The 25,656-nt window shown below is 35.4% G+C and overlaps 1 protein-coding gene and 1 long non-coding RNA gene across 3 annotated transcripts in view; one reads left to right on the top strand and one right to left on the bottom strand.

The window, feature by feature from the left end:
- SLC39A12 (solute carrier family 39 member 12) overlaps positions 1-25,656 on the top strand; it is a 114,180-nt gene that overhangs the window by 48,834 nt on the left and 39,690 nt on the right. Inside the window, exons 7-10 of one of the 2 annotated variants that reach the window (XM_007504910.3) lie at positions 14,219-14,391; positions 16,096-16,248; positions 20,094-20,201; positions 22,796-22,862. In XM_007504910.3, coding sequence (XP_007504972.2) covers positions 14,219-14,391; positions 16,096-16,248; positions 20,094-20,201; positions 22,796-22,862 — 501 coding nt within the window. The remainder of the gene's footprint in view (positions 1-14,218; positions 14,392-16,095; positions 16,249-20,093; positions 20,202-22,795; positions 22,863-25,656) is intronic. The other variant, XM_007504911.3, reaches the window with a different exon arrangement.
- On the bottom strand, positions 3,447-12,448 carry LOC103097304 (uncharacterized). Its single transcript, XR_001625202.2, has 2 exons — positions 10,628-12,448; positions 3,447-10,495 (listed from the first exon to the last, which is right to left on the bottom strand). It is a non-coding gene; the product is annotated as an uncharacterized LOC103097304 (long non-coding RNA).

Here is a 25,656-nt window from a genome sequence, read left to right as displayed (position 1 = left end):
ACCTTCAAAGAAAAGAACAGGGCGTTCTGGAGCAGAGGACTTGAGAACATTCACCCTACGTGATGCAGATGGGAGATTTGGCACATCCAACTCCAAGTGCCTGATCAGGGTCCAGTCACTAGAGTGATGGAGACCGAATTCCCATTTTGACTTATTTTCGCATTTATAAAGTGTCCATCCTGTGTTTAAAAGGACGGAAGTGAATTTTCCTTTTCAGTACCGAAGGCAGTCAGTCAGACAGGGAACAAGAGAACAGAAATGCTTGTGTCTTAAGAGTAGAGGCCAACTTTTTTTTTAAAAAAAAAGTACATTTTATCTATTCTTACTCATTAGATGGCAACCCCAATGTATCCATGGAGTAATGGGGGAACATGAGGGTTGAAGAAAGCAGTACAGTATTAGAGAGGTCCAGTATGAGTAACAAATTAGAATGGGTAGCAAGCAAGCCAAATCGATACTGTCTACAAGAATGTTTACATCAGTCAGTGCTTCCTATGGTCTGAAACCACCATAAATTAAAGCTATTTAGGGCTATTTCCTAAATCTCCAGTGAGGCCCTATGGATTGAGGTTAGAGTCATGACAAGATCATGGTATCTTCTATATGTCATATATATTAGCACTTCCTTTCCACATCCACAATCTTCAAGTAAGGATGGTTTTATCATTAAGCACCCTGTCTAGGCAAGTCATTTGTCAATAAATTTCAGGTAAAGTCTTAACCGTAGTCTCTCATTTTCCATTAATATGAGGGAAAACTGCTCATTTTAAAACTCATCAAATGGAAGAGGGTTAGATAGTGTCAAAGGTTCCACTGGGAATGAAAATCTTATTTTTCTTCCTGCTCATCTTTACTCCTTTCCAAGGGAGTCTTCCCCTTCCTTCCTCCCAAAATCCAGTTAAGAGAATTACCCCCAAATACTTTTTCTTCTTAGTATATAATTTATATCATGTTACTTGAGGAAAACAGAAATTTGCCATGAAGCTGCCTCTCTTCATTATAGGAACTTGCAACTTACATTAAGTGGGGCCCAGTGGGCCATTATTCCAAAAGTATCTTATAAGTACATTGTAACTAGTTCCCTAACCATTACATTAAATTATTGTTTCCAAGAAATTGAGTGTACATTCCAGTAAAGAGTCTTGTGGTCAAATTCTGTTAATATTATAAATAAAATTTTCAAACTAAGTGGAAGTAGATGCTCAGATTGGGGGAAGACCTTAAAGGACAAGTTAGATCTGCAGGATTCAATTTTAATGTTGGTAAATTGCCAAAATTGGCCATAAAGGACTGCCAGCAAATTATATAACCTGGCTAGTACCCCTTAGTGCCATAATATCATTGTTAATAAATCTACTAATGACTTTTTAAAAACCACAATAGTAGATCGAGACTGTTGATGGATGATATCAGCATGATCTAAAGTAAAGGGCCTTCCAAAAAGGCAAAGGAATGATAATGACATTTCTGATAATATAAGCTTTTCAGTTGAGAGGAACCCCACTTAAATCAAACATTACAGAAGTTGACAATTTATCATGACAGATTTGAAAACATTTGATAAGAATATTGACCTCTAGAGGTACCTAAAAGTTTTAATTTTACAATTCCCTGCTCCCAATTGCCAAGCCAATAGGTCTCAATCTTCTTGTTCTTAGGCAGATGGAAATGAGACTCTCAGATGTCTATAGTAATTGAGGACAGGACCGCTACATGTCATTTTAAAATAGTTAATGATCCAAAAATCACTTTGATTTGGCTTTGGAACTCATTTTGTATCATTTTTGAATTATTGCTTCCTATTTTGGTTTCCTTAATTTGATTTCCCAAATCACCTGTACCTGGAATGGCATAATTTGCAGAAATCTGAGGGAGTGAATTGGTTTAAAAATTTTTTAAATTCTGGAGGGTTCCAATAGTTAAGATGTCTTTGGATGACTGATAGCCAACAGAACATGAATTGGTTGGGAGTTGACATAGTGGAAAGATAGAGAACATGAATTACAAGATCTGGTTTGGAATCCTGCCTTAAAATTGTATGTCTACGTGACTATGGGTAAGGCACTTCATTGCTCAAAGTCTCAATTTTATCCTCTGTAAAATGGGCTTAATAAATCCCACACTTACCTATCTCACAGAATTTGATTTTTGTTATGAGACACTCTATTAACATTAGTCCTATAAAACCAAGCTATTACTACAACTCTTAAAGAATAAGAAATAATCTTTATAATTTTTAGGAAATCTTCAGAGATGGTGTAAAAGTATTCAAAGGTCCATAGTGATTTTAGATTTCATTTTCTCTATATCGTGAACTATAGGCACTTTTTTGCTTTGATGAAATATATTCTCAAAAATTTTTATAACAGATATTCTAGCAGCTCACTGATTCTTCCAGGCTTTTCCTAAATTTTCCAAAGATAAGCTTTTAGTAGGCATATGCTCAGGGGAGAATTATCCTTTTAGCTATGCCTAGAGGCCAATTCTCAGGTTCTCTCTAATTATTGCTCTGGGGAAAGCATATTTTAAACTTCTGGAAGATAAAAAGTCAGGCCAATGATGAGTCTTGCCCAGGAAGCCAAAGAATAATCTCAGTTCCTAAAAGAAAGAACATGCTTACATCTCATTTGTCTTTACTCCTGACTCTGCCTGCTTTTTGGAATATTTGACTCACAGCCAACTATTTTAATGACTTTGCCGCATCATAAACACCACCATGTTAATTTCATGTCATATCATCACATCCTCACCCCATCATGTGAAACACCCCATCATGTGGCACAACATATCATACCCCGACATAATGCAGTCCATCCAAGTACATACAAGACATGCCATATCACTATGTATAAAATAATGCACAACACAAAATGTCAATAAAATTCATCCTATAGCATGAAATATGTTCAGTTAGATGCTAAAAGTTATGCTTCTTAATGAATGCAACTATATCTGGCTTCTTCCATTGTGCTCTGCTGGTCAAGAGAGTACAGGGTACCCTGTGATCAGCAGAAGGGGGTGCTATATTGCTTTGCCACTAAAAGGTACTAAATCTCCCTGTAACTAACCATCCATCACCTTTATCCCTACTCCCACCGTCATTATCCTATGCTGCTCTATTTCCGTTGACTGGATAATCACAAAGTGGAGTCAAAGTTCAATGAAGTCTAAAAGGTATGTTTTGAAAAATACTCAATTTGCTCAAAATATAAAATTTTTCTCTTCAATACATTTGAACCACAATCCTTTATGATAGCTTTACTTCCCCCATCCAATCATAAATCCTCCTCAAACTCTTAAAATTAAAAACTTTAAATTAAATTTAAAAATTGAATTAAAATTTTAAGTTGAATTTTTTATAAACATAATTTAATTCCTTTTTAAATTAAAATTAAAAAATAAATTTAAATTTAAAATGTAAGTTAAATTAAAAATACCCTCAAAAATTAAATTTTAATGGCAAAGTGATTTATTCAATCAGATAACCTAGGAGAAACTCTAGTGAACAATGAAGCAGGTTCAAATAACAGCCTGTGAGACTGTTGCAACTTGTGCTGGTTTTCCATCCCTCCATCCATTCTCTTACTCTGTTTGATATGAATGGAAATGAATTGTGATTGGACAGGTTTAATTAGCCATCAAACTGTTCCTCAACAAACACTGAGGAAATAAGGGGAAATGCAGTTGTCACATGGAATTCCTTTTGATCTTACCAAGTCCAGCTGTATTAATGGGCTTGGCTGCTCTCTACTTCCTGCTTGCTCTCTGTTTCTTCTGGCTGTTCCCAGCTCTGCTCCAATCTGCTCACACCACATGTGTGATCTCTCAATATGTCCCACTTCCATGAATGATTGCACAAAGAATTTTTAGCTCACACATTACTTTCCCCTGTTTGCAGTCACAGGGTCAATGTAACACTGGTCTGCTTCCTGCTTCAGTCCAAGAAAAAGCAAGGACTCTTATTCAGGTTCTCCATCCTTCATTGCCTCAACTGTGGGAGAAAAACCCCATCTCTGGCCAGAAATCTCTCTGAAGGCAAAGGAAGAGGAAACATGGTAACTTAGGGAAATAGATGTATGTATCCATCCACTACCTTCCTTGAGTTTCTTTGGGATCTCTTTATCCTGGTGCTCCTGGAAGGCTTCAAAATTCCATTATACATAAGGGTAGGATGGAGTCAGCTGGTACTAGCACCAAGAGCTGATTGTTAAATTTTCAGCATAAACAATTACAACTCAAAAATCAATACATAGTACAAATCAGTGGTGAATTTATTGTTTTGTTGATTGTCTAAAGTTATAGAGAAAATGCTAATTATATAGATTAAAACTTAAATGTGTATTCTGGGTACTTTTTACCCTCTAGAGATAGTTGTTGAACATCTAACAGCAATCTATGGTTACACATGATTATACATACACATATATAAATACATACATTCACATACCATAAAAATACATGACAATTCAAGAAATATAAAATAGATAACATCAAATGATATAAGAAATCACATAACATGCAGTCTATGGATTATCAGATATTACACAACACATTTAACGTGCTGGATGATAGCATACAATATGATGATGTAGGTCATTTCTCAAAAAAGGGTCTAGTAACTTGTTTAATTATAAAAATACAGCCATGCCTTTACAAAGTATCATAACACATAATACACAGCATATAATTTAAGCAACATCATAACACAAAATCAAGCATGTAACATATAATTATTTATAATATGCCATAAAGTATACAGTATATAATGCACATATGCTGGTTGAATTCAACCCATATAAGATATAACAGATAATGAAGCAAACTATGATGCCTGGAATATAATATCCAACATAAGATATAAAACTAATGGCATAAAGGAGAGTAACAGATTATACTACTGCCAATATCACATGTAATATATAAAGCATAATACATAACATATAATAGGCATAATACAATGCATAAGTAAAATAGCATTTATCAGATGAAATAATACATACTTTACAACAGTTATGGGACATATTTATCTGCCAAAGTATGATTTCCATTTCGTACTTATAAAGTTGGTTGTTTGAAGTGAAGAGTAAGATTTAACATTTATCCCTATATTTAATTTCATTTCATTTGACCCAAATATCTAATCCAATCATGATTTTTTGAACCCTGATTCTGTTATTTGGCCTTTTAATTATTCCTCTCAACTCTGCATGGTCTGAAACTTTGATCAGTATACCAGTTTATTTAAGGAACTGCGGAAATACTGACTGGCATAAAAACAAGTAAAAATTCTCGACACAACACACCATATAACCAGCTCCAAGTTGACATCAAATTATTCTCAACTACTCCTTGGATTTGATTGTTCCAAATCCAAAGAAGTGAATTCTCCTCATTTTACAATTGTCTAGCTCTGATCTATCTTTTCCACAAAAATACTTCATAAAATGCTTTATTAAAATCTAGGTAAATGTTCATCATTCCTATGCTTGTCTAGTTTAGTAACCCTGCTTTTTAAAAAATGTTTCATCACCTTCAGTCTTACTGTACTCTCCCATTTTTCATATTTTCCCCAAAATTACTATCAGTAGTTCTTTAACCATACCTATCATTTCTCCTACTCCTCAGGTATAACATACAAAACCTATGACCTTAATAAATCAAGAAAATTGGGTTATATCTTACTATATTTTGACTTATCTTGAGTATCAATTCCTTATTAGTAATTTTTTCCTTACCTTTCCATGTCAAATATATTTTCTTTGTTGGAAAACAATTGAAACAAAATAAAAGTTGGGCATCTGTGTTTTCTAAAATCTATTATCATACCATCTATCTCAAACATCAGTTTTAAAGTCTGTTTAAATTTTCTTTCCTCATTAAAGCTTCTTGCCAAATTCATCTAATTTTGAGGTTTAGCTCTCCTAAGATCATTCTTACAGGACATCTATCCCTTTAAATATATCCTGTTAAGCTCTCTTGTTTCTATTCAAACAATGTTTTTAAAAGTATTAATAGTCTTTTCAGACACGCTGTCTTTTCTTGGAGTCTTCAACATTTCGTTTTTGAGAACTTCTTAACCTTTATAGATTTTCTCTTGAACTTTAGTACCTCAAACCCTACTTCTATTTGCTCTGAACCCTTTACAATCTGCTCTCTGAAAATGCCTGTTAGGATATTCCCCATTTTCCTTTCTTTTTTCACAAATTCTAAAGTGGAGTAGACATTCCTCCTCACCACTTTTCCCATCCTTTTTGCCTTACCAAAGAAAAGACTGATAAAAGGATCTTCTCCTTTTATTGTTTTTTCCCCTACCATTTTAATGATATTATAAAGGAAAGCAAGGAAATGATTCGTTATTCTGCTTTTAACACGGTTTTAGCTCCAACAGATTTCTGTATAATTGTAGGCCCTCATCACCAAAAGAGCAAAATTCTGTGTTAGCGTTGTAAACTTTTCTCTATTTAAAAAAAATATTTGCCTCCTTGTTATCCGAACATTGCTCCTTCTGTCTCCATTGACTTACTCACATACTTTCCCCATGCACCTACCTTCTAGATTCAGGAGAATAATGTGAAACACTATTGTAAAGCATTGAGCACACAGTTCCTACCCATAGCAGGCACTTTATAAATGTTAGTTATTGATTATCAAGAGGTTTCCCTCCGGTATCTGTATTTTTTCATGAGTATATCTTCTTCACATGACATCAATTAGCCATTTGTAGACAAATAAAAGAAAAATAAACCAACCCAGTAAATATGAGACACAATACACCACAGCAGAAATACAGCATCGGATATCATACTACATAGATCACAACTTATGGGGGTAACATAAAATATGAATCCATCACAAAAATCTCTATATAACATATAATTTAGCAAATAAAAATAGTATATAACATTTGGCAGAAGCTATAGTATAATATATATCCCATAGCATAGGTAACTCAGAATAACACATGTATTACATGAATTATTTAAGGAATATGTAACATACAAGAAAAATATACTTCACATCACGTAATACATAGCAACATAAAACATATAGTATAACATACAGCAACACATGAATCACAACCGATTTAACAATGTCACACTAATAAGCATGTGATATTTTATAAAACATATACCACGGCCATCTACTATGTAATCTATCATGTATAGCACAAATGAACCACAAGATATAACGTTTCACGTCATGACATAAAACATTGTACAGCATAGCCTAAAACAAGGCAATGTGACACCTTATACTACATGTAACATGCAATAAGATACAACGTAAACTATAGATGATAATACATAATTCCAATAATAACTGGAATACAAATTATCCAAAATACACTGTAGCATGTATGCAACATAAAACACAACTGTGCATCATACCATATTCAATAGAGTAGTAGCAAAATAACCGATAAAGAACTTGGCACAATCAGACATATAGTACATAAAAATAATGGAATAATATACAACCAAGGAAAATCCAAGACTTAACATGTTGAAATATAAAATATAAGTGTACATACACACAATGTTCTATATATGCTTGTATGTGCACACATGTAAACAATACACACTGGATTTCTAGACACCAAATACACACAAACATCCATGTGTTATATACACACATGACATAATACACATCTGTCATAGTACATAGATAGACAAGTACCATATATATACATATATCTGTGTTTATTATATACACATATATAACCATTGTGTATATGTATGTGTACTGCATACATATATGTAGCCTATATAGTAATATAAAACACACCCATAAACATATTATATAATATATACATGTGTGTATATATATATATATATACATATACATAAATACATATAACTATGCATTACATATACATATACACAGTATGTATTTATATACACATATATAGGTATGTGTTACATATACATACATGTATATACATACACATGGACACATGCTTTGCATATATGTATACACAAACCTCTTTTATATGCATATACATACATGGACATATAATACACATGGTGGATTATGTACAAATATGTATAATACATGCATGTTGTGCCTACACATACCTGTGTAGTGTATATAAATACACACATTGTGTTACATATAACTAAATGTATTTTATACATGTGTATATTCATACATGTATTGTATTATAAATGCATGTTGTTTGTATACAAGAACATACACAAACATGCATTATCAATACACAAATATACATGCTATATATGCACATGTAGTTTGTATGTTTGTGCAACTTTATTATATATACTTACATTTACATATTATTTATGCACAATACATGTATACACACAATATACTCGTGTGTGAGTTATATATGCACAAATAATAATATATTTACATTCATAGCTATGTATTATATAGACATATATATCCACACATGTATATTGAATAGACATATACACATATGTCTATACTATATACACAATACACATGGATGTATTATATACACATATACATGTATGCCTCCATATTTTTATACATACAAATGCATGTTGAAATACATATATTATCCATACAACAATATATACATGTATATTATATATATATATATATATATATAATATACACATATATGTGCACATAGGCTATATCTTTTGTCTTTATACACTTACATATATACATGTATACAAAATACATGTATATCTCTAGAAAATCATATACCACACAGAACAACCTACCATTTTTGCATTCTAGAGTAATATACATAATGCATCACATAAAATCCATAATATAACCTACATTAAATGATATCAACTATGACCTACAAGATGTGATCTCAGTCATGGAAGTAGGCAAAGTGCATCACCTCGTAACCAACAAACATGGAAGCTGTGACACGTTGGATGTCTCAGTGTCCATAGCTTCTGCCCTTTCCCTGGCTCTGGTCTCAGACTCTGCCGCAGTGCTGGCCTCCCAGTGAAGAAATCCCTTTCCCTGGGCAGAGCAGCGCCTGGGCTGGAAATCAGAGTCTCAGATAAAGGTGGTTTCTCTGAGAACTTCAGTCACTCTCTGCAGGTCGCACAGTCGTGAGCCTTCAAAAGAGTCTTCTTGACTCTGAAGTCAGCCTTCTATGAACCAGTCCACAGTATCTGTGACCATATAATAAATATAAAATATAACACAAAATAATAAAACATAAGGTACAAAATAATGCCCATCACATGATTTACACTATAACAAGGCATAAAATAAAAATTACAGCCCATGAAATACAACACAATGATATAACATTATTCTAGAACATAAAACACAAAATCCTACAACATGCTACACAATGGCTCATATAACATCACGATGCATAATATTACATGATATTATGCATCATGATATTATACATGAAATAACATGACATTCCCAAGCTTTATATTATATGGCAACACTCTTTAACCTTGTCAGTCAAATTAAACAGACAAAAATGATAAAACATACTCAGATACAACTTTTCTGAAAATAATATGGAAGTTCACAAGTTGTCCTGTGTCTATTTAGTCTGTCTCGAAAGATATTTGGTTAGATTTCTGAACCATAAGACAAATCTAATGACTGTTGGGAGCTGGTGTATCCTGTGAAAGGTCCTGCCAGTTTTAATCAGTGAACTCCAACTTTATTAGAAAATAACATCCTTGTTCCAATGACAGGAATCATCGCCATTCCTTTTCCTGGGACTCGTTTTTGTTGTCCAAGATGAATGGTTGAGGGGTGTGTTAGGCACCGCACCCCATTCAGATGAGCTGTAAGGGAATAGGGTGTCAACAGAAAATGAATGATGAGATAATGACAATGCTGCTAAAGTTAGCAAAGAAGATAAATGCCTACTTCCTTATTATTTTCCAAGTCTGCTTTGTTGACCAAGACTTTTGACCATTAACATCATCCTAAATGGGATGTCCTAAATGATATAGCATGATGGCTCTGGTTCTAAAGGTTTCTCTTGGACCCAGAATCACATGCTATCTTCTCTAGCACCTTCTCGTTCTGGAATTTATGGTCGAATTTATTCTTCATTTCTGTGTGCTGCTTTCTGTCAGACCTTTTGGCTTCTAAGTTCTAGGTAGAATGGAATGACCACCTTTCAATTCTCATATGTCCTGTTTTTCCAGGTACAAGGGAACTAGTATCCTGAAGTCCAAACCCAAGATAAATATCAATTAACTGCAAAAGATAACATACAAATAAATACGAGAACAAAAATGAATGTTCTAGCCACTTACAATCCAACATTAATCCCTTTAACCTTTGCCAACAAGAAATATTGCTCCTCAAATCTAGTTTACCTATTCAAAACCATTTCAGGTCCTATTTTGACTTATCTTTAGCAGTCTATTGTATCTTCAGTTGTCAACAGTAGGCTTTTCCACTCCTTAATATCATCTGTGCTCAAAAAGGGATAGGTAAAGAAAATAAGAATGCATTCCTACATGATCTCTTTTTAGTTAAAATCAATTATCCCAAATCTGTTGTGTTCCTGTAATTAAAAACAGAACAAAACAAAACAAAACAAAAACAATCATTGCATTCAGATCTTCAAACAGGATCCCACCCTCCAGTTTTGGAAAAGTTTAGAAAAGATCTCAGATTCAGAAGATAAATGAACTACCAATTCAAATGAGTCCTCTTCCCAGTTAAATACTGATGCAAATTCATGAAGCCATTTGGTATTTTTCCTACTAAAATGTCAGCATTCATTCAATTCCTCCATTGGAGAGTTAGAAACTTTATGTAGTTTCTGATTTTCTACTTCATTCCCACTTTCTCATTGCTAAAGAAAGACATCAAAGTTTTCTTGAATATGATAAACTCCAACACATACATTTAAATAGTACACACACATATACACATAAACACAGATTTAACACTGAACTCTAAAGTAATTCCTAGTAACCATTTGCTTTTGGGACTATACCAAGTCCTTTAGGCAAATATAAGTAGAGGCAGTGTTCCACAGGAATAATCTGTCCAGTTTTCCTTCATCTAAAAGCCATCAGTCACCCAGCACCTGTAAAACAGAATACAAGTATCAGTAGAAAATCTCTCTCCAATCCCACCCAATGCTCCCTATTCCCAACCCAACTCCCCGACCAAGATGATTCATCACTTTGGAGAAAGTCTCCTTTCCTAGAGTACAGCCTGGAAACTCTTCCTGTGGGGAAAGATGAAAATCTTATCATCAGGAATAGATGTTCTCTAGATTGTTGCTGAGAAAAATCCCTCTCCCACCTGAACCATATTCTCTGTCCCTCTCTAGATTCTTTCCACAATTATCTTGACTCTTACCTGATACACTGGCTCTTGGTCTTCTGTGGGCTCTGACCACTGACCCTTCCAAATCTCTCTGGTGGATCCCAAAATTTTAACAATAGCTCACCAAGCAAATTTGATGGTCTCGTGCCTCTGGTAACCTTGATCTCCTGTCATGTCTTCTCCCTCAGTGTCCAAACTCCAGCAGTATTTTAAAGCTTTCTTACCCTATATGTTACTCAGCATGATATCTAATTACTAAGACTGTCCTCAAAATTCTTGCTTTTTAGACTCATGGCGTCTCTGATTTAGAAGGGATTCTTTTCTTTTTACTCTCTTCTCTTAACTAAGATAATCAGCTCATGAAAGATGACAAAGTGAAACCTCCACCTCCTCACAGGCAGAGGTTCCTCCAGTCTCCTGGTTTATACTCCTGACTTTACCTTCATTCTAGAACTTTTTGGAATGTTCCACAAGAATGGCTTGTGACCAACTGTTGTTTTGTAATGTAAACATTCCTCAAATCTCCTTGGAGACTTAGGTGGCACCCCCAAAGTAAGGCTGAAATGGCATGTTCTTGAGAATAGGAGTTGTCACCTTGTGTCTTCCAGGACCCCTACTACTCCTTCTGACTGGAAAGGGTGTAAAGGTGTAAAAGGTGTAAAGAGGGTAAAGACATCTGGTAGCTCCTTGCAAATCCTCTATTTAAGGAGGTACAGGCAAACACGCCTCATAAATGCTCTCCTGGCCGTTCCTTTGGATTTCTCTAAAATCTCTGGAAACTCAACTCCCCGAAAGATCAAATCAGCTCTGAAACTCACACTTCCTCAATCCCCTCCCTAGAGGGATGAGAAGGTGGACAACAGGGAGAGTCTAGGGCAGATATGATTTTTTGCCTGATTATAGGACATTATGTCCCCACAGTGGGCTCCATTCCTTCAAACCCCCTTTTCAGGGAACAGATGGACTCAGTGGATTGAGAGCCAGGCCTAGAGACATGGGGTCCTGGGTTTAAATTTGACCTTAGATACTTCCTAGCTCAGTGACCCCCATTTCCTACCTCTCTTTTGCCTTGGAACCAATACACAGTGTTGATTCTAAAACAGAAGGAAAAGGGGTTTTTTTTTGTTGGGTTTCTTTTTATCCCCTTTTCATCTTTTTATTTTTTTTTTAAGAGAAGGGACTGTCTCACTTTCTTTGTATCAAAGGGCTTAACCTAGTATTTTGACTGCCTGACTGATCCAGTGAAGGAAGTAGAGTTCTAATATGCCTCCTTATGTTCACTGAGTGTCTCCAGCTATTCCTCCTGCTCAGCCAAACCCCATGGAGATATTGTTAGCTGAGTGATCCAGTGAAGTTCTAGCTTCATTAATAGTTGACAAACATAAGCTCATTTCTTCTGTTTCTTTCTGAGTTCCTAAAACTATTAGGGTAGTACATAGAAATCATTTAAAAAAATTAATTAATATTTACCAGTGGAAATCTGATCTCTGTTCCTCTGTCCTCAGCTTGTGATTAAATTCTTGTTCTCTTTGGTAAGTCTGTACCTCTCTTTATCTGGCTTTTTTAAAGCCTTAGTTTCTTGTTCAAGGTGACTTACTGCCTTTTTGGGTAAGTTATCCATCTCCTGACCCCATTTTCTTCTTTTCCATTGTTCAGCGTTCCTTCCTTTCTTTCCATATTTCTGGTGACCTCCTCTCAAACACTGGCCAGGACCAACAAACCTATACAATATTTCCTTTTATTACTCAAGTTGTAAAAGCTGCAATGTTTTTTAAATAAACATTCTAATTCTTTAAAGCTTGACACAGGATAGAGGGGAGAATGGTAAATGAGGCAGAATCTCTTTTTTTCCCCGTGGTCTAGGAGTCATCATACATGTTAATTCTTAAAAGGAGACAATGGATCTTCATTTTCCTCAACCAAAACTGGAATCCCTACCATAAGAGTATATTGCAGCAATTACATGTATGCCCAAGTATTTTTATAATAGATATTCAAATCTAGACACTCACCAAGTGTCCCAGGATCTTCATAAACTTAACTGGCAAGTCAAAAAGCATTTATTAAATTTTTACTATGTTCTAGGCACCCTGGTCTACTCAAATCATAACTTTAAAGCTGGCACTCAGGTGACCTTCATATTGTGAGTTTTAAAATTAATATACAATAACAAAAGTATTATATTTTAAAAGTTTTATTAATAATAACAAAAGTAAAAAAGATCTAGCTAAAAAAAGGTGCTAACCCAGTCTTCTCGATAAGGAAGAGAGCAAGAGGGAGGAGCTACAGAACTTATAAAAATGTGATCACACAAATGTGGAAGCACAGGGGAAATTAAAGGGAATTTGGGGAAATACTAAGGGTCTTCTGGGGGATGAAGTCCAAAGGTTCAAAATCTCTATTTACAATACTGACCTTGTCTAGTCCTTAGTTAAAGTCTTTGGAGAGTAACTTATGTGCTCAGAAAATACAATATAAATCAATTCTTCTACCTAGTATGCCCTTGCTAAATGTGAAGGTCTCAGGAGACCAAAGAAAAATCACAACCCCTCTATAGGAACAGCTCCTTTGCAATTCACTTGCTTCCACCTCTTATCTATCTTTTAGAATGCTCCTGAATATTCTGCTTTGGGCAAACCATTTTTTTCCAGGATATCTATAACATATTCTATATTGTTTATTCCATAAACAACCCATAACCTTGAGGTTTGTGTGACATCCCCAAAGTGGTACTGAAATATTGTATTCCCTGGGAAATGGCAGCCACACCATCCACTATTCATCACATTTAATTAAATGGAAATTGTCATGCTTCTCCATTTTTAAATGGGTAATATAACTATCATTAGTTCTAGAAAGGCACTTTCCCTTAGCATGATCACTGGCTTAATGAACAATATGGGAAAGAATAAGGAGTAACTGACATTTTCACCTCCTTTTAATCTAGAATATGGCTACAGCACTGCTGCTGTTTTACTCATCACAGTGGGTTCTATGTTTGGAACAACTCTCATCCTTTTCAATAACTGTGAGGAAAACTACAAGCTTGTTTTACAACTCTTTGTGGGTTTAGCTGTTGGAACCCTTTCTGGTGATGCCCTGCTCCATCTGATTCCACAGGTAACTACCCTATTTTCAATTCCTGTTTTCTTTTATTTTTAGCTCCTGGAGAAGCTATAGCCCCCTTTATTTAAGCCCCATTAGGTTATTCAGATAAACAAATACAATGGCATATAATGTCCTGATGAATAAAAGCTTCTTAGCCCTTGGAGTATTGGAGGAGAGTAAAATCAACATGAAACCCTTTAAAACTTTACTCTGACTTTTCTCAGTGAACTGTACAGACCTCTGAGCAAACAGAAAGCAAATTCTTGGTCTTGGCCATATCTGGAGTCAGCTGCCCAACCTACAAGGAACAATGTGAGTCCCCCAGAATCTTTCACCAGGCAACTTGAAGAAAAAAAATTCCTGGGATTCTTTGCCTAGTACAAATTATGCCATTCCCACATCTGGACTTCCTCATGATCCACCTAGGAAGGAAAGTTGTCTCTTCTAGATCAAGATGGAAGAGATATTTTAAGAGCTCACAGATATTTTGGATACACTAGACCTTTTAATCAATCAATTAATCAACAAATATTTATTATTTTATCATAAGATTAGCAGTCTCTAGGAATAGGCAACATACTAGGATATGCCCTGCCAGCTCCTTATAGATGCTAATGGCATTAAGTACCTCTGATCTGGTAGATCCATTTATGAAGAATTTGGTCATACCCTTCCACAGTGAATAAGGTAGGTCAGGGATCAATGGATACTAATTCACCTAGGCTCATCTAACAATATAAAGGTCTACTTTGGGCATAGCCAAAGTATGAGTAGTGCTTTCTGGTACAGTGAGGTTGAGAGAAAGCATAGTATGATTAGAAGCTGATCTTAGAATGAGGAAACCCTGGATTCTAGTCTCATCTTTGACATAAACATATTGTGAGTCCTGATCTCAATCTTAAAGGACAGATATTAGCCATCTTCCTTCAGTGTCCAAACTTGGCTTTGTCATTCCTGTCTGGCCCAGAGAGTCTAACAGCCTATACACTGCTTTAGAAAATGGACAGTAAGTAACCAAATGTCAATTACACCCAACCAAAAGAGGACTACTTGATGTATTTATCTTCAGCTTAAATTTAGTATTCAATGATTAGCCTTGCAATTATTTCAATGCAACAACAAAGGAAGACCAACCATTTAGCATTCATCACTCCTCTGCTTTCCTAGTAGAATGTAAATTCTTTGAGGGCTTGGACTATTTCATTTTTGTCTTTATTTTCCTAGCACCTAACAGAATGATTGACATTTAATTTGCTGATTTGAATTAAGCTAAATTGAATCATCACATTCCAACCAATGAACCACTTCTCTTAGATCAATCTGAGCATGAAAGCCATTGCTTATTCAAAAGAACTGTTTGGGGAAAGAGAAATAGCATGAATTTGGGGGAAAGAATCCAGCTAAAGGTCTGCAGATGTAGAGGAAAAAATCATGCCTAGGAATATGAAGCTCAGGAATGATTCTCCTAATTATAGATTAAAAGTCTAGACTGGTCCCCTTGTTTCTCATCTATTTCATTACATTTAATGCTTACTGAAGCTTATGGTAGAACTAGAACCATTCCATCAAAACATACTGGTCTTAGGCACTCAAAGGGATGTTCTTGGGCTTTCCCAGCACCCAAATTGGATGTACTCAGCAAGTGGATCTATCACTGATATTTAAAGAAATAAAAATCCATTCATTTCTGCCTGTTTTGTGTTCCTGTCTTTCTAGATTCTTGGCTTACATAAGCAGGAAGCACAAGAATTGGGACATGTCCATGAAGGGAAAGAATATATTTGGAAGCTATTGGGATTAATTGGAGGAATTCATGGATTTTTTCTGATTGAAAAATGTTTCCTTCTTTTCATATCACCAAATGCCAAGGTAAATTTTTAAAATTTTGTTATGCTTCCTAATGTGGAATTTTTAAAGCATTCATCTAATTTATATATATATATATATATATATATATATATATATATATATATATATGTATGTATATTTTTAAACAGAAAACATAGAATGTTAAATCTGGAAGGAGCCTCATAGAGTATTAGTCCAAATGAAGCTCAGAAAAGAGAAATGAAATGTCTATAGCTTCATAATGTTAGTCAGTAGAAAAGCTGTGTATAGGGGTGTTCAGGGAAGACCAGCACCTCTGGTGGGAGGGCCAGTGTTGTGTGCACTATGGAGCCCCTAGCCCCCCAGGGAGAATAGTGCCTCTGATAGAAGGACTGGCTGAGTCCTTTTCAGGGCTGCTTTCCTCTACTGCTATCCACCTTTTACCTAACTCTCCACTTGTGGCCCTAAGAAACTGTAGCCTTCTCAGCAGCCACAAATCTGTAGAACTATCTCAGCGGCCTGGTTTTATGGGATAAGGGTAACTGCCAGGTCTCAACCCTATCCCTAAGTTAGGGGGATGTCTACTGCAGGCAGGTGAAGACTTCCCCTGGTGGAAGGGATGGATGAGAATAATTTGTTCCAATGGCCATGAAGGTAGGCTATGTAGAACATTTAGAACTTGGTCAGACATAGAAGAAGCTAAGGTCAGCCACTATGTCCCCAGGCATCTCCAGTCTTTTTGACTTTTGGCTTGCCACTAGACTTTGATGACTCTGGAAGAGAGAATAAGAGTGATGACTTTGTGCAACTCCGCCTCACTTAAATACAACTTATGTGTGATTCAAAAGACATCACCCAGATGTCCCTGGTCCTTTTTGAAAATGAAGGACAAACAACACTGAAAGAGTCAAGGTTAGAACACAAGCCAGTCCACACTATCTTGTTCTGAGGAAATGGTATAGGACTAGTAAAGCCATTATTTCCTAGACTACTCAGATTATTTTGAACTGCAAGTTATTTAAAAATCAGTGCTTTTGTTTAAAAAACAAAACAAAACAAAACAGGACAATGTTGTTTAAGAAATATCTATAAAAAGGAAGCAACAAATATAACTACAGAGTCCAGAAGAACTGGTTTCAAGTCCTGCCTCTTGGAAGTAATGGATATGTGACCTTGAGCAAGTCAATGATCTTTTCAGTGTTCTAGGCAACTCTATAAGACTATTTAGGTGGTAGAGCAAATGAACAGGTGCTGTTTTGCATTAGAAGAGCACATTTCCTCACTTAGAATTCCTTGTTCTAATTAAATCCCATACCCCATCCAAAACACTTATTATACTCAATTATTAAAAGACTTTCTTGGGTTATTTGGAAGTTGGAACACACTGTGTGCTAGAGTCAGAGGATCAATAATTACTCAATGGGGAGAGGAGAATCTGAATATACAGACAATAGTCAACTTCTGACTGATAGCTTCCTAAGGAAAAATGCACCACAGGTTAATATTTTTGTAACTGAAGAAATTTATAAATGAAATCTTAATGACTTTCTGATAAAGTTGAAAATGTGATAGATTTCAGGTTGGAAGATCTGAGTTGACATCTTTTCTCTGCCACTACCTATTTGATCTTGAGTAACTTAGCCTCCACAAGTCTTAGTTTTGTCAACTATAAAATAAGATATTTGGACTACATGATCTCTGAGGTCCTTCCCGTCTCTACATCTATAATCCTATGACCTCAGGAAATAGCTCTGTTTTCAAACTGAAAGAAGTCTCAGGGCTATTTCATCTAACCCTCTTCCAGAAGCTGGAATTTCCCCCACGAAAATCCAACGAGTGGTTAATCAATCTTCTCTGGTAGGTTTGAAAAGTCAGGGAACTCATTTATGACATTAATAGCTTATTCCATTTTGGAGAGTTCTTCTAATAAGCTTTCCTTATCAAAATTTGTTTTCTTTTCATTCCTATCTCTCACTCTACGACCATGCAGAACAAATGTGATCCCTTTTCCAAATGGCAGCCTTTCACATATATGAAGAAGGCTTCTCCAGAAAAACACCCCTAGTTTCTTTAAATGTTCTTCATATGATTATCTTCGCTCCACTGCTCTGTGTATGCTCAAAGTTTATAATACTCATCATGAATTGTGGCAACTACAATTCAACACAGTATTGGCCTGACTAGAATGGAGTACAGTGGTTGTATCCCTTCTGTTGTTGTTGACACTGCTGATTAATATATTTCTAAGACTTTTTTTCATTGCCTTATTGCATCATTAATGCATATGGAGTTTTCAGTCCACTCTGTTGATTTGATTTAATGTAAACAGGTTGAATATCTCTTTATCTCCCAGGCTATGGCAAAATGAAAAGGTATACATTAAAAGGTAATGGTTAAATGAGTCACATCAATCAAAAGTTATGTTTCAGATAATGTATTGACTATTTTGCCTCATTATTACATGATATAAAAATAAGATAACTACTTGGGGGACACCAAAAGTGAGTTTTTAAACTCAGATTTATTTGTATTACTTGACCATCTAAATAACTTGCTAATAGCTTATACTTATGTCTTTTTGCATGCATGTATTCTCTTATTGCAGACTCAAAATAGTCCAATCACAGTAGATGTTTTTCAATGGACAGACCATTCTTAGTTCACACTTGAGTAGACTAATCTTTTGAGTAATTTACACCAGGAAAGCTTTGAGTAAGTTTCTCAGCTCTTTGTTCCTTGTAAATTCACAAGTTGCTTGACCTTTATAGGTACTTCTCTTAAGAACTTTTTGCCTTATTATAAGTATGGGTTTAAGTACTTTTCATTGTTCAGAAAAGAGTTTACAACTTTATCTTCCCCTAGGGCAGACTTAAGTAGGTGAAGTAGAGTTCTCACATTCCTGATCTAAGTAGAGTTCACTGCCCAAATGGGGAATGGTCTTAATCCAATCTTATGAAGTAGGGTCTGGGAATTTTTAAGGTTCACAAGTCCTGGAGTAAGAAAAACTCATTTTCTCAAGTTCAAATTTAGTCTCCAACACTTACTAGCTGTGTGACTAGGACAAGTTCCTTAATCCTGCTTGCCTCAGTTTCTTTATCTGTAAAATGAGCCAGAGAAAGAAAAGAGCCCCAAATAGGGTCACAAAGAATTAAACACAATCAAATGACCAAAGATAAACAAACAACCTCTATTTTCAGAGTAGAAGGGAAATATGGCTAAGGGAAACGTAATAGTTTTGACCATTAAACACTGACTTTATTGAGATTGTCTCTATATATCAAAGCTTCCTCTGAATAGACTCCCTGTAAGAAATTTGCTTTAAAGTACTTGCACATACTTTGTGTAGAATTGAAGGGACTGTCAATGTTTCCATTGTAATTTCATTTCGCTTTCAATATTTGATTTCAATAGTGATTTCATTTTAAGTTGCATAAGTTCCTTTGTTTTCTACATGGTGAGTTTCAACCTTAATTAGTATTATTTGGGTATATCCATCAAAAGACACACAAATTATATGCTTTTAACAAGTACAGCTATTGAACAAGCCCATTCTACTTGCAAAGTAAAAACCCACTGCTGTTCCTGCCTTCTTAATCTCAACTAGCAATTTTCAGAGTTGAAAATTCAGAGTTCAGAAGCTCTCAGTCTCCTTCCAATTGTGAGACTTCATGCCTAATTTTTCAGATTAGACCTGGAGTTTCATAAGCCAAAGTTCATTAACAAGTTTTTATCACAGCTGGAACATTTTCAAGGGCTTTTGTTCTGTCATGGATCATTCCCCAAGGTAAGAGAAATGCTAATTCTGAACATGAACCAGGCAGAGACTGCACCTGCATTCATTTATCTCTGGCACTAACTAAAACACCCTCCTCCTCCTCCTTCGACAGGGCCTTTCCCTAGTTAATGGGCACATGGGGCATTCCCATGAGCTCTCAGTGGACACTGACTTAAATGACCAATCAGGCAGAGACAAATCCACTTCAACTATCCAGTTGGTAGGTTACTGATCTCAAATACTTCTTTGACTTGATTTCCTTCTTTTCCTTTTTTCTCAATGAAAAGATGAAAATCAGTAGAACGTCTCCATGTGATTCTCACTGATGATTTATCTATTCTTCATCATGACAAGTGCTTTTCAGAAAGAACTACCAGACACCTGAAAGTTGTTTTGATATGCAAAATTTGTTTTCTCTTGACAGATATGAATCATTGTTATCTGTATAAGCAGGGAACAGACTATCATCATGTATTCTCTCTGCTTGTTCAAAGAAATTCGTTAACAATTTCATGAAGAAAAATCATTGAAATCATTTGGTCTTCTAAATTATGTGACCTTAGGCTGGGACTGGTTGGCAGCCATCTGAAGTTTAGGGAAAGCGTCAATTAATGCATCTCATCATAGATGCTGATTTCTTAACAGGAGAATGGGTTCTGACCAATGACGTACTTTCAACAAGGGAAATTGGCCTTACAGAAATCTCTACCAAGCTAATTAACAGAAATTAATTAAGTTCACGTCATGACATAGCCATCCTACCTTCCACATAAGGCTGCAGCAAGGAGAGAATAAACATATTTGAGAATTTTTTAAAATTACAAACATTGGAAAACACTGGCCTTGGACAGCTATGGCTTTAGGGCAATATATGCTCAGTAAAAAGGATGAAAAGTATGCTAACTTGAACTAGAGGGATTATAGGAGATTCTCCTTTGGCTTTAGCAGGAGTGTAAAAGTCTTCCCCAGTAGATATTAGGCCCACCATTGTTCAAAAAGCATACACAAGAAAATTTAGTTTTTAAAAATGAAGCCCAAGTGCATTTATTATTTGGGTTTACTTACTGTCTTTTGGGTGGGAGAGAATGGCTCACTTTGTCCTGGGAGCATGAAACTCATTTACATTCATATTTCATTACTCCTATATTAGTGAAATGATTGAGGCCCCAAGAGGGATTCTGAGCAGAATTCTGATGCCCTCTGAATACATTTGCACCATTTAAATACTTACTAATACTTTAGTCCTTCCTTTCAGTCCATAAATTATAAGGTCAACCAGAAGCAAAGTAAGAAATGATATGAATTACAAGGATTACTTAGTAGGATCCAATTTCCTCTTCTTTTCAGAACTGGGTAGGCAGAATGAGGAAAAAAGAACAATTCTTTGCAGTCAGTGATTAGTCTTGGATATTTGCCTATTAGTTCTTCCACATGTTGTGGCAGGAAAGGCTGTATAAGGAAAATGGACTAAATACTAGAATCCTCATCACCGGACTAAATCACAGAGACTATTTATGTCCTGAGATTAAAGGGCATTATTTCCAGTATGCCATTGGCGTTTGGGGTTCTTACCCCACAGGATGGTTATAAGGAAAACACTTAGTAAATTGAGCTATTCTTCAGTCAGTCTGGGCCTTTTAGACTGACCCAATTTCATAGATCACTCGCCTTGCTGCCTCCACATGATTGAAAACAAAACACTCCTTGGCCAAAGGCAAATGCCTTTATCTCAGGCTGCTTCTTGGATGACTGCTGGGATGAGGAGTCTTCTTGTAACATCTGGTCTTGAGGTAATCTGTCCATGGTGTCATATTTTATTTTGTTTGAAACAATGACTATGTCAGTGGTATTTGGAGTCATCTTCATAATGGCCAAGTTGAGTAGACAGGTAAAAAAAATAGACTTCATATTATCCAATAACTATCTGAGGCATAGAGATGGAGAACGACTGGCCTGCCAGTGAACTATGAGTCAGTCACAGAAATCAGATCCTGCCATCTTGATTCATATTCTAAGGTTCAATTTCAAACTCTCACTTCTCTGGGACCTGAATGGCTTGTGGCAAATAAACAAACAAACAAACAAACAGACAGACAGACAGACAGACAGACAGACAGACAGACAGATAGATAGATAGATAGATAGATAGATAGATAGATAGTTAGATAAATAAATAAACAAATGAACAAATAAATAAATGAACAAATAAATTGAATGAATGAATGAACAAACAAATAAATAAATGAATGAATGAATGAATGAATGAATGAATGAATGAATCTCTGCCCTAAGAAATCTGTATCTTCTCTCCCAAGTCCATCAATGTAGCTTGTTACCCTAACAAGATACCAACTGGCAAAGAGACAGATACAAAATGACATGTTACTGTGAGCAAAATGTGAAAAGCATGCGTTACTTCTCCATATAGAGTATTCCATATATTGGAAGGTCAGTAAGAGAATCTGAGTCACTATAGAGAAGCAGCACAAATTAAATTGAGAATCGTTATGTCTTTAACTTTTCAGTTTCATAGTTGCTTCCATAATTTAAGACTGTCCTAAATCACAAACCACTTCACTGGCTGCTAGCTACCCTGAAAATAATTGGAAATGCAGAATAAAGATATGGGTAAATATAACTCTGCTTTTAACTCTTCAGTTCTAGCTTTCTAAGTTAATCACTTAAATGCAAAAGATGTAAGATCTTCCTGTGCTATTCCTGTATCTCTTTAAAAATTAGAGTAACTTTGTTTTCCTTTTGAATTAGTGATAGAAAATACTTGACTTTCATTGATTACTTTTTTATCTCAAACAGAAAGGTCCTGAAGATTCAGACACAGCTGAAATTCCAATAGATAGTCTGGCTGCCTCCAATAGAAAGCGTAAGTACTGGGGAAAACGGTTTTATTTTCTTAAATTGAACAGTGAGGAAGGGAGAAAATAAGCATTTATTATGTTTCTAATATCTGTCAGGAACTGCCCTAAGCACTTTACAAAGATCTTATTTGATTTTCTTTTATACCCTTACCTTCTGTCTGAGGATCAATACCAAGGATTGGCTCCCAGGCAAAAGAGCAGTAAAGACTAGGCAATGGGGGTTAAGTGACTTGACCAGATTCATACAGCCAGGAAGTGTCTGAATCCAGATTTGAACCCAGGACCTCCCATCTCTATGCCTGGCTCTCAATCCATTGAGCCACCTAGTTGCCCTCTCATAGTCAGGTGACTCGTAAAGTGGCCATGAAGAGTCAGATATAGAAACAAATTGTTGGATGTGACCAAATAACTGAGCAACAGCAACAACAACCAACCAAAGCATGGCTTTGTCTAAATCAATAATGTCTCATTATTCAAATTTAATTTTAAAACTCATTTATTCTTGTCATTTTTCAATCTAACCTCTGACTTTTCCTATTTTAGAACTTATGATCCCTAGGAAGATAATTGGTTAAGTGAACTTTATTGGGTGACTGCTTCACACAGGGCAATTTGACTGAAATTGTAGAAGATACAGAGATAAATCTGGCTACGTCTCTGCTTTCATGGAGCCTATAGCCTAACTAGGGAAAAAATAGCACATATTCAAATGATGACATAAACATGTATAATGTGAAACTATGAGAACTACAAATGGAATACTCTAGAAATGTAGAGGGAATAAAGACTGTATCTTCTGAAGGGTTCAAAAGACCATAAGTTTATTTTATTTCCGTTATTAGTTTTTTATGCTATGTGTGACATGTGACTCCTTTCAGAGCATAAGGAATATATGTAAAAAATAAAATTAGTCTACAATAATAAAATATTATATTTTAAGAGATTTATTAATGGTCATTAGAAATAAAGGAATAAAAAGGTAACAAAAAAAAAAAAACATGTGCCCATGGCTAATCAGCCTGTTCAAAATCCTGATGTTTACCACCACCATGCTCGTGACAGGAAGCCAAAGAAACAGATCAGGAATGCCCACTGAATTTTATCCTTGGTCTACAGGAAATATGACTGACAGGAAGTCAGTGGGCTCCTGGGAAATGTAGTTTTTAGGGTAACAGATTTCCAATTACATATATGGAAATATGTATTAAATGACAGCACTAGTCTAATCTACATCAATTAATTTACCACCTCACAGAGGACAGAAGAGAGAGAGAATCTGAGTCACAAAATGTCACTTAATTGTCAGAAATTGTTTATATGTGTAATTGAAAAAAATTTTAAGTTAAAAAAAAATCAATAAATGCACACTAAACAAAACAACCCCAAGATCTTAGGTTTAGAGTAGTGGTCCTCAAACATTTTGGATTTGAAACTCCTTTGTAGTCTTAAAAGTTATTGAAGGGGGCAGCTGGACAGCTCAGTGGATTGAGAGCCAGGCCTAGAGACGGGAGGTCCTAGGTTCAAATCTGGCCTCAGACACTTCCTAGCTGTGTGACCCTGGGCAAGTCACTTAACCCCCATTGCCTAGCCCTTACCACTCTTCTGCCTTGGAGCCAATACACAGTATTGACTCCAAGATGGAAGGTAAGGGTTTAAAAAAAAAGTTATTGAGGTTCCCTTTAAACTCTTAAAACTTCTGAGGACCCCAAAGGCCTTTTGTTTAAGTGAGATATATGCATATAAAATATATTTATATAATATATGTATTGTATCAAAAATTGAATTTTCTTACTAATACTATGAAAATGGTTTTGACCTCATGAATCCCCTAAAAGGGCATCAAGGATACTTGAAGGTCCCTAGGAAAACACTTTGAGAATTCCTTATTTAGAGTTGGACAGGATTGCAACTCTCATCCAAAACCCTCTTTTAATAGATGAAGAAACTAAAGGATGTTAAGTGATTTGCTTATGGTTGCACAGTCAGTATATGGCATGCCACTATAATTGGAAAACTCCCTCTCTTCTCCCTCCTCCCATTATTTGACAAAATAAATATGTATATGCAACATTATGTCTGCCTTATTTCTATTTTTCAGTTCTTTCTCTTGATCTGGACATACATTAGTCATTCTTCAAATAATATTTCTGTTGCTGTATATAATGTTCTCTTGGTTCTGATCTTATTAATTTCATTATCTTTTCATTACCAAATCCAATGGCCTTTTGAGAGTAGGTTCTCTGTGACTCTTCTGACTTTTTGACCTTGTTGACCACTCTTTTCTGATACTCCATCTTCTCTTGTTGAGAGGGTCTGGGGCAGGGTGGGGATAATGGGAATAGAAATGGCGAGAGAGAAAATGCAAAAAGCTAATTAATGAAATGACAATCTTGAGGAAGAAAGATGGGAGTGAAATATATTTAACATATTTCATTTTATAAGTATGTACTACATGTGTGTGGATTTCACTACCTATATACATATATACTCTATATAAAAGGGAAAATGGAGAAGAAACAGAAGTGTTTCATTTATTCATTTAGCATAATTCACATTATGCTAACGAGCATGGGGTCAAGGAAGGGAATAGATGGGTAAAAAGGAACACTGGTAATATTTTAAAGTTTTATCTCTAAAAGCATTCTATTTCAGATGACCAGTCTGAAATCCAAATATTTGTAGCATTCCATTCCCAATTATATTACCCAATGGCCATTTCCCAAAGAAGACTATAGAAATATACCCAAATATGCCTTTCTGATGTATATTACCTTGTAAACATCATGAGTGAACTTGAAT

This window comes from Monodelphis domestica, chromosome 5 (assembly GCF_027887165.1).
Source record: "Monodelphis domestica isolate mMonDom1 chromosome 5, mMonDom1.pri, whole genome shotgun sequence".
Lineage (NCBI taxonomy): Eukaryota > Metazoa > Chordata > Mammalia > Didelphimorphia > Didelphidae > Monodelphis > Monodelphis domestica.
The sequence above is the reverse complement of the archived record's forward strand: the minus strand, read 5'-3'. Positions and strand labels throughout refer to the sequence as shown.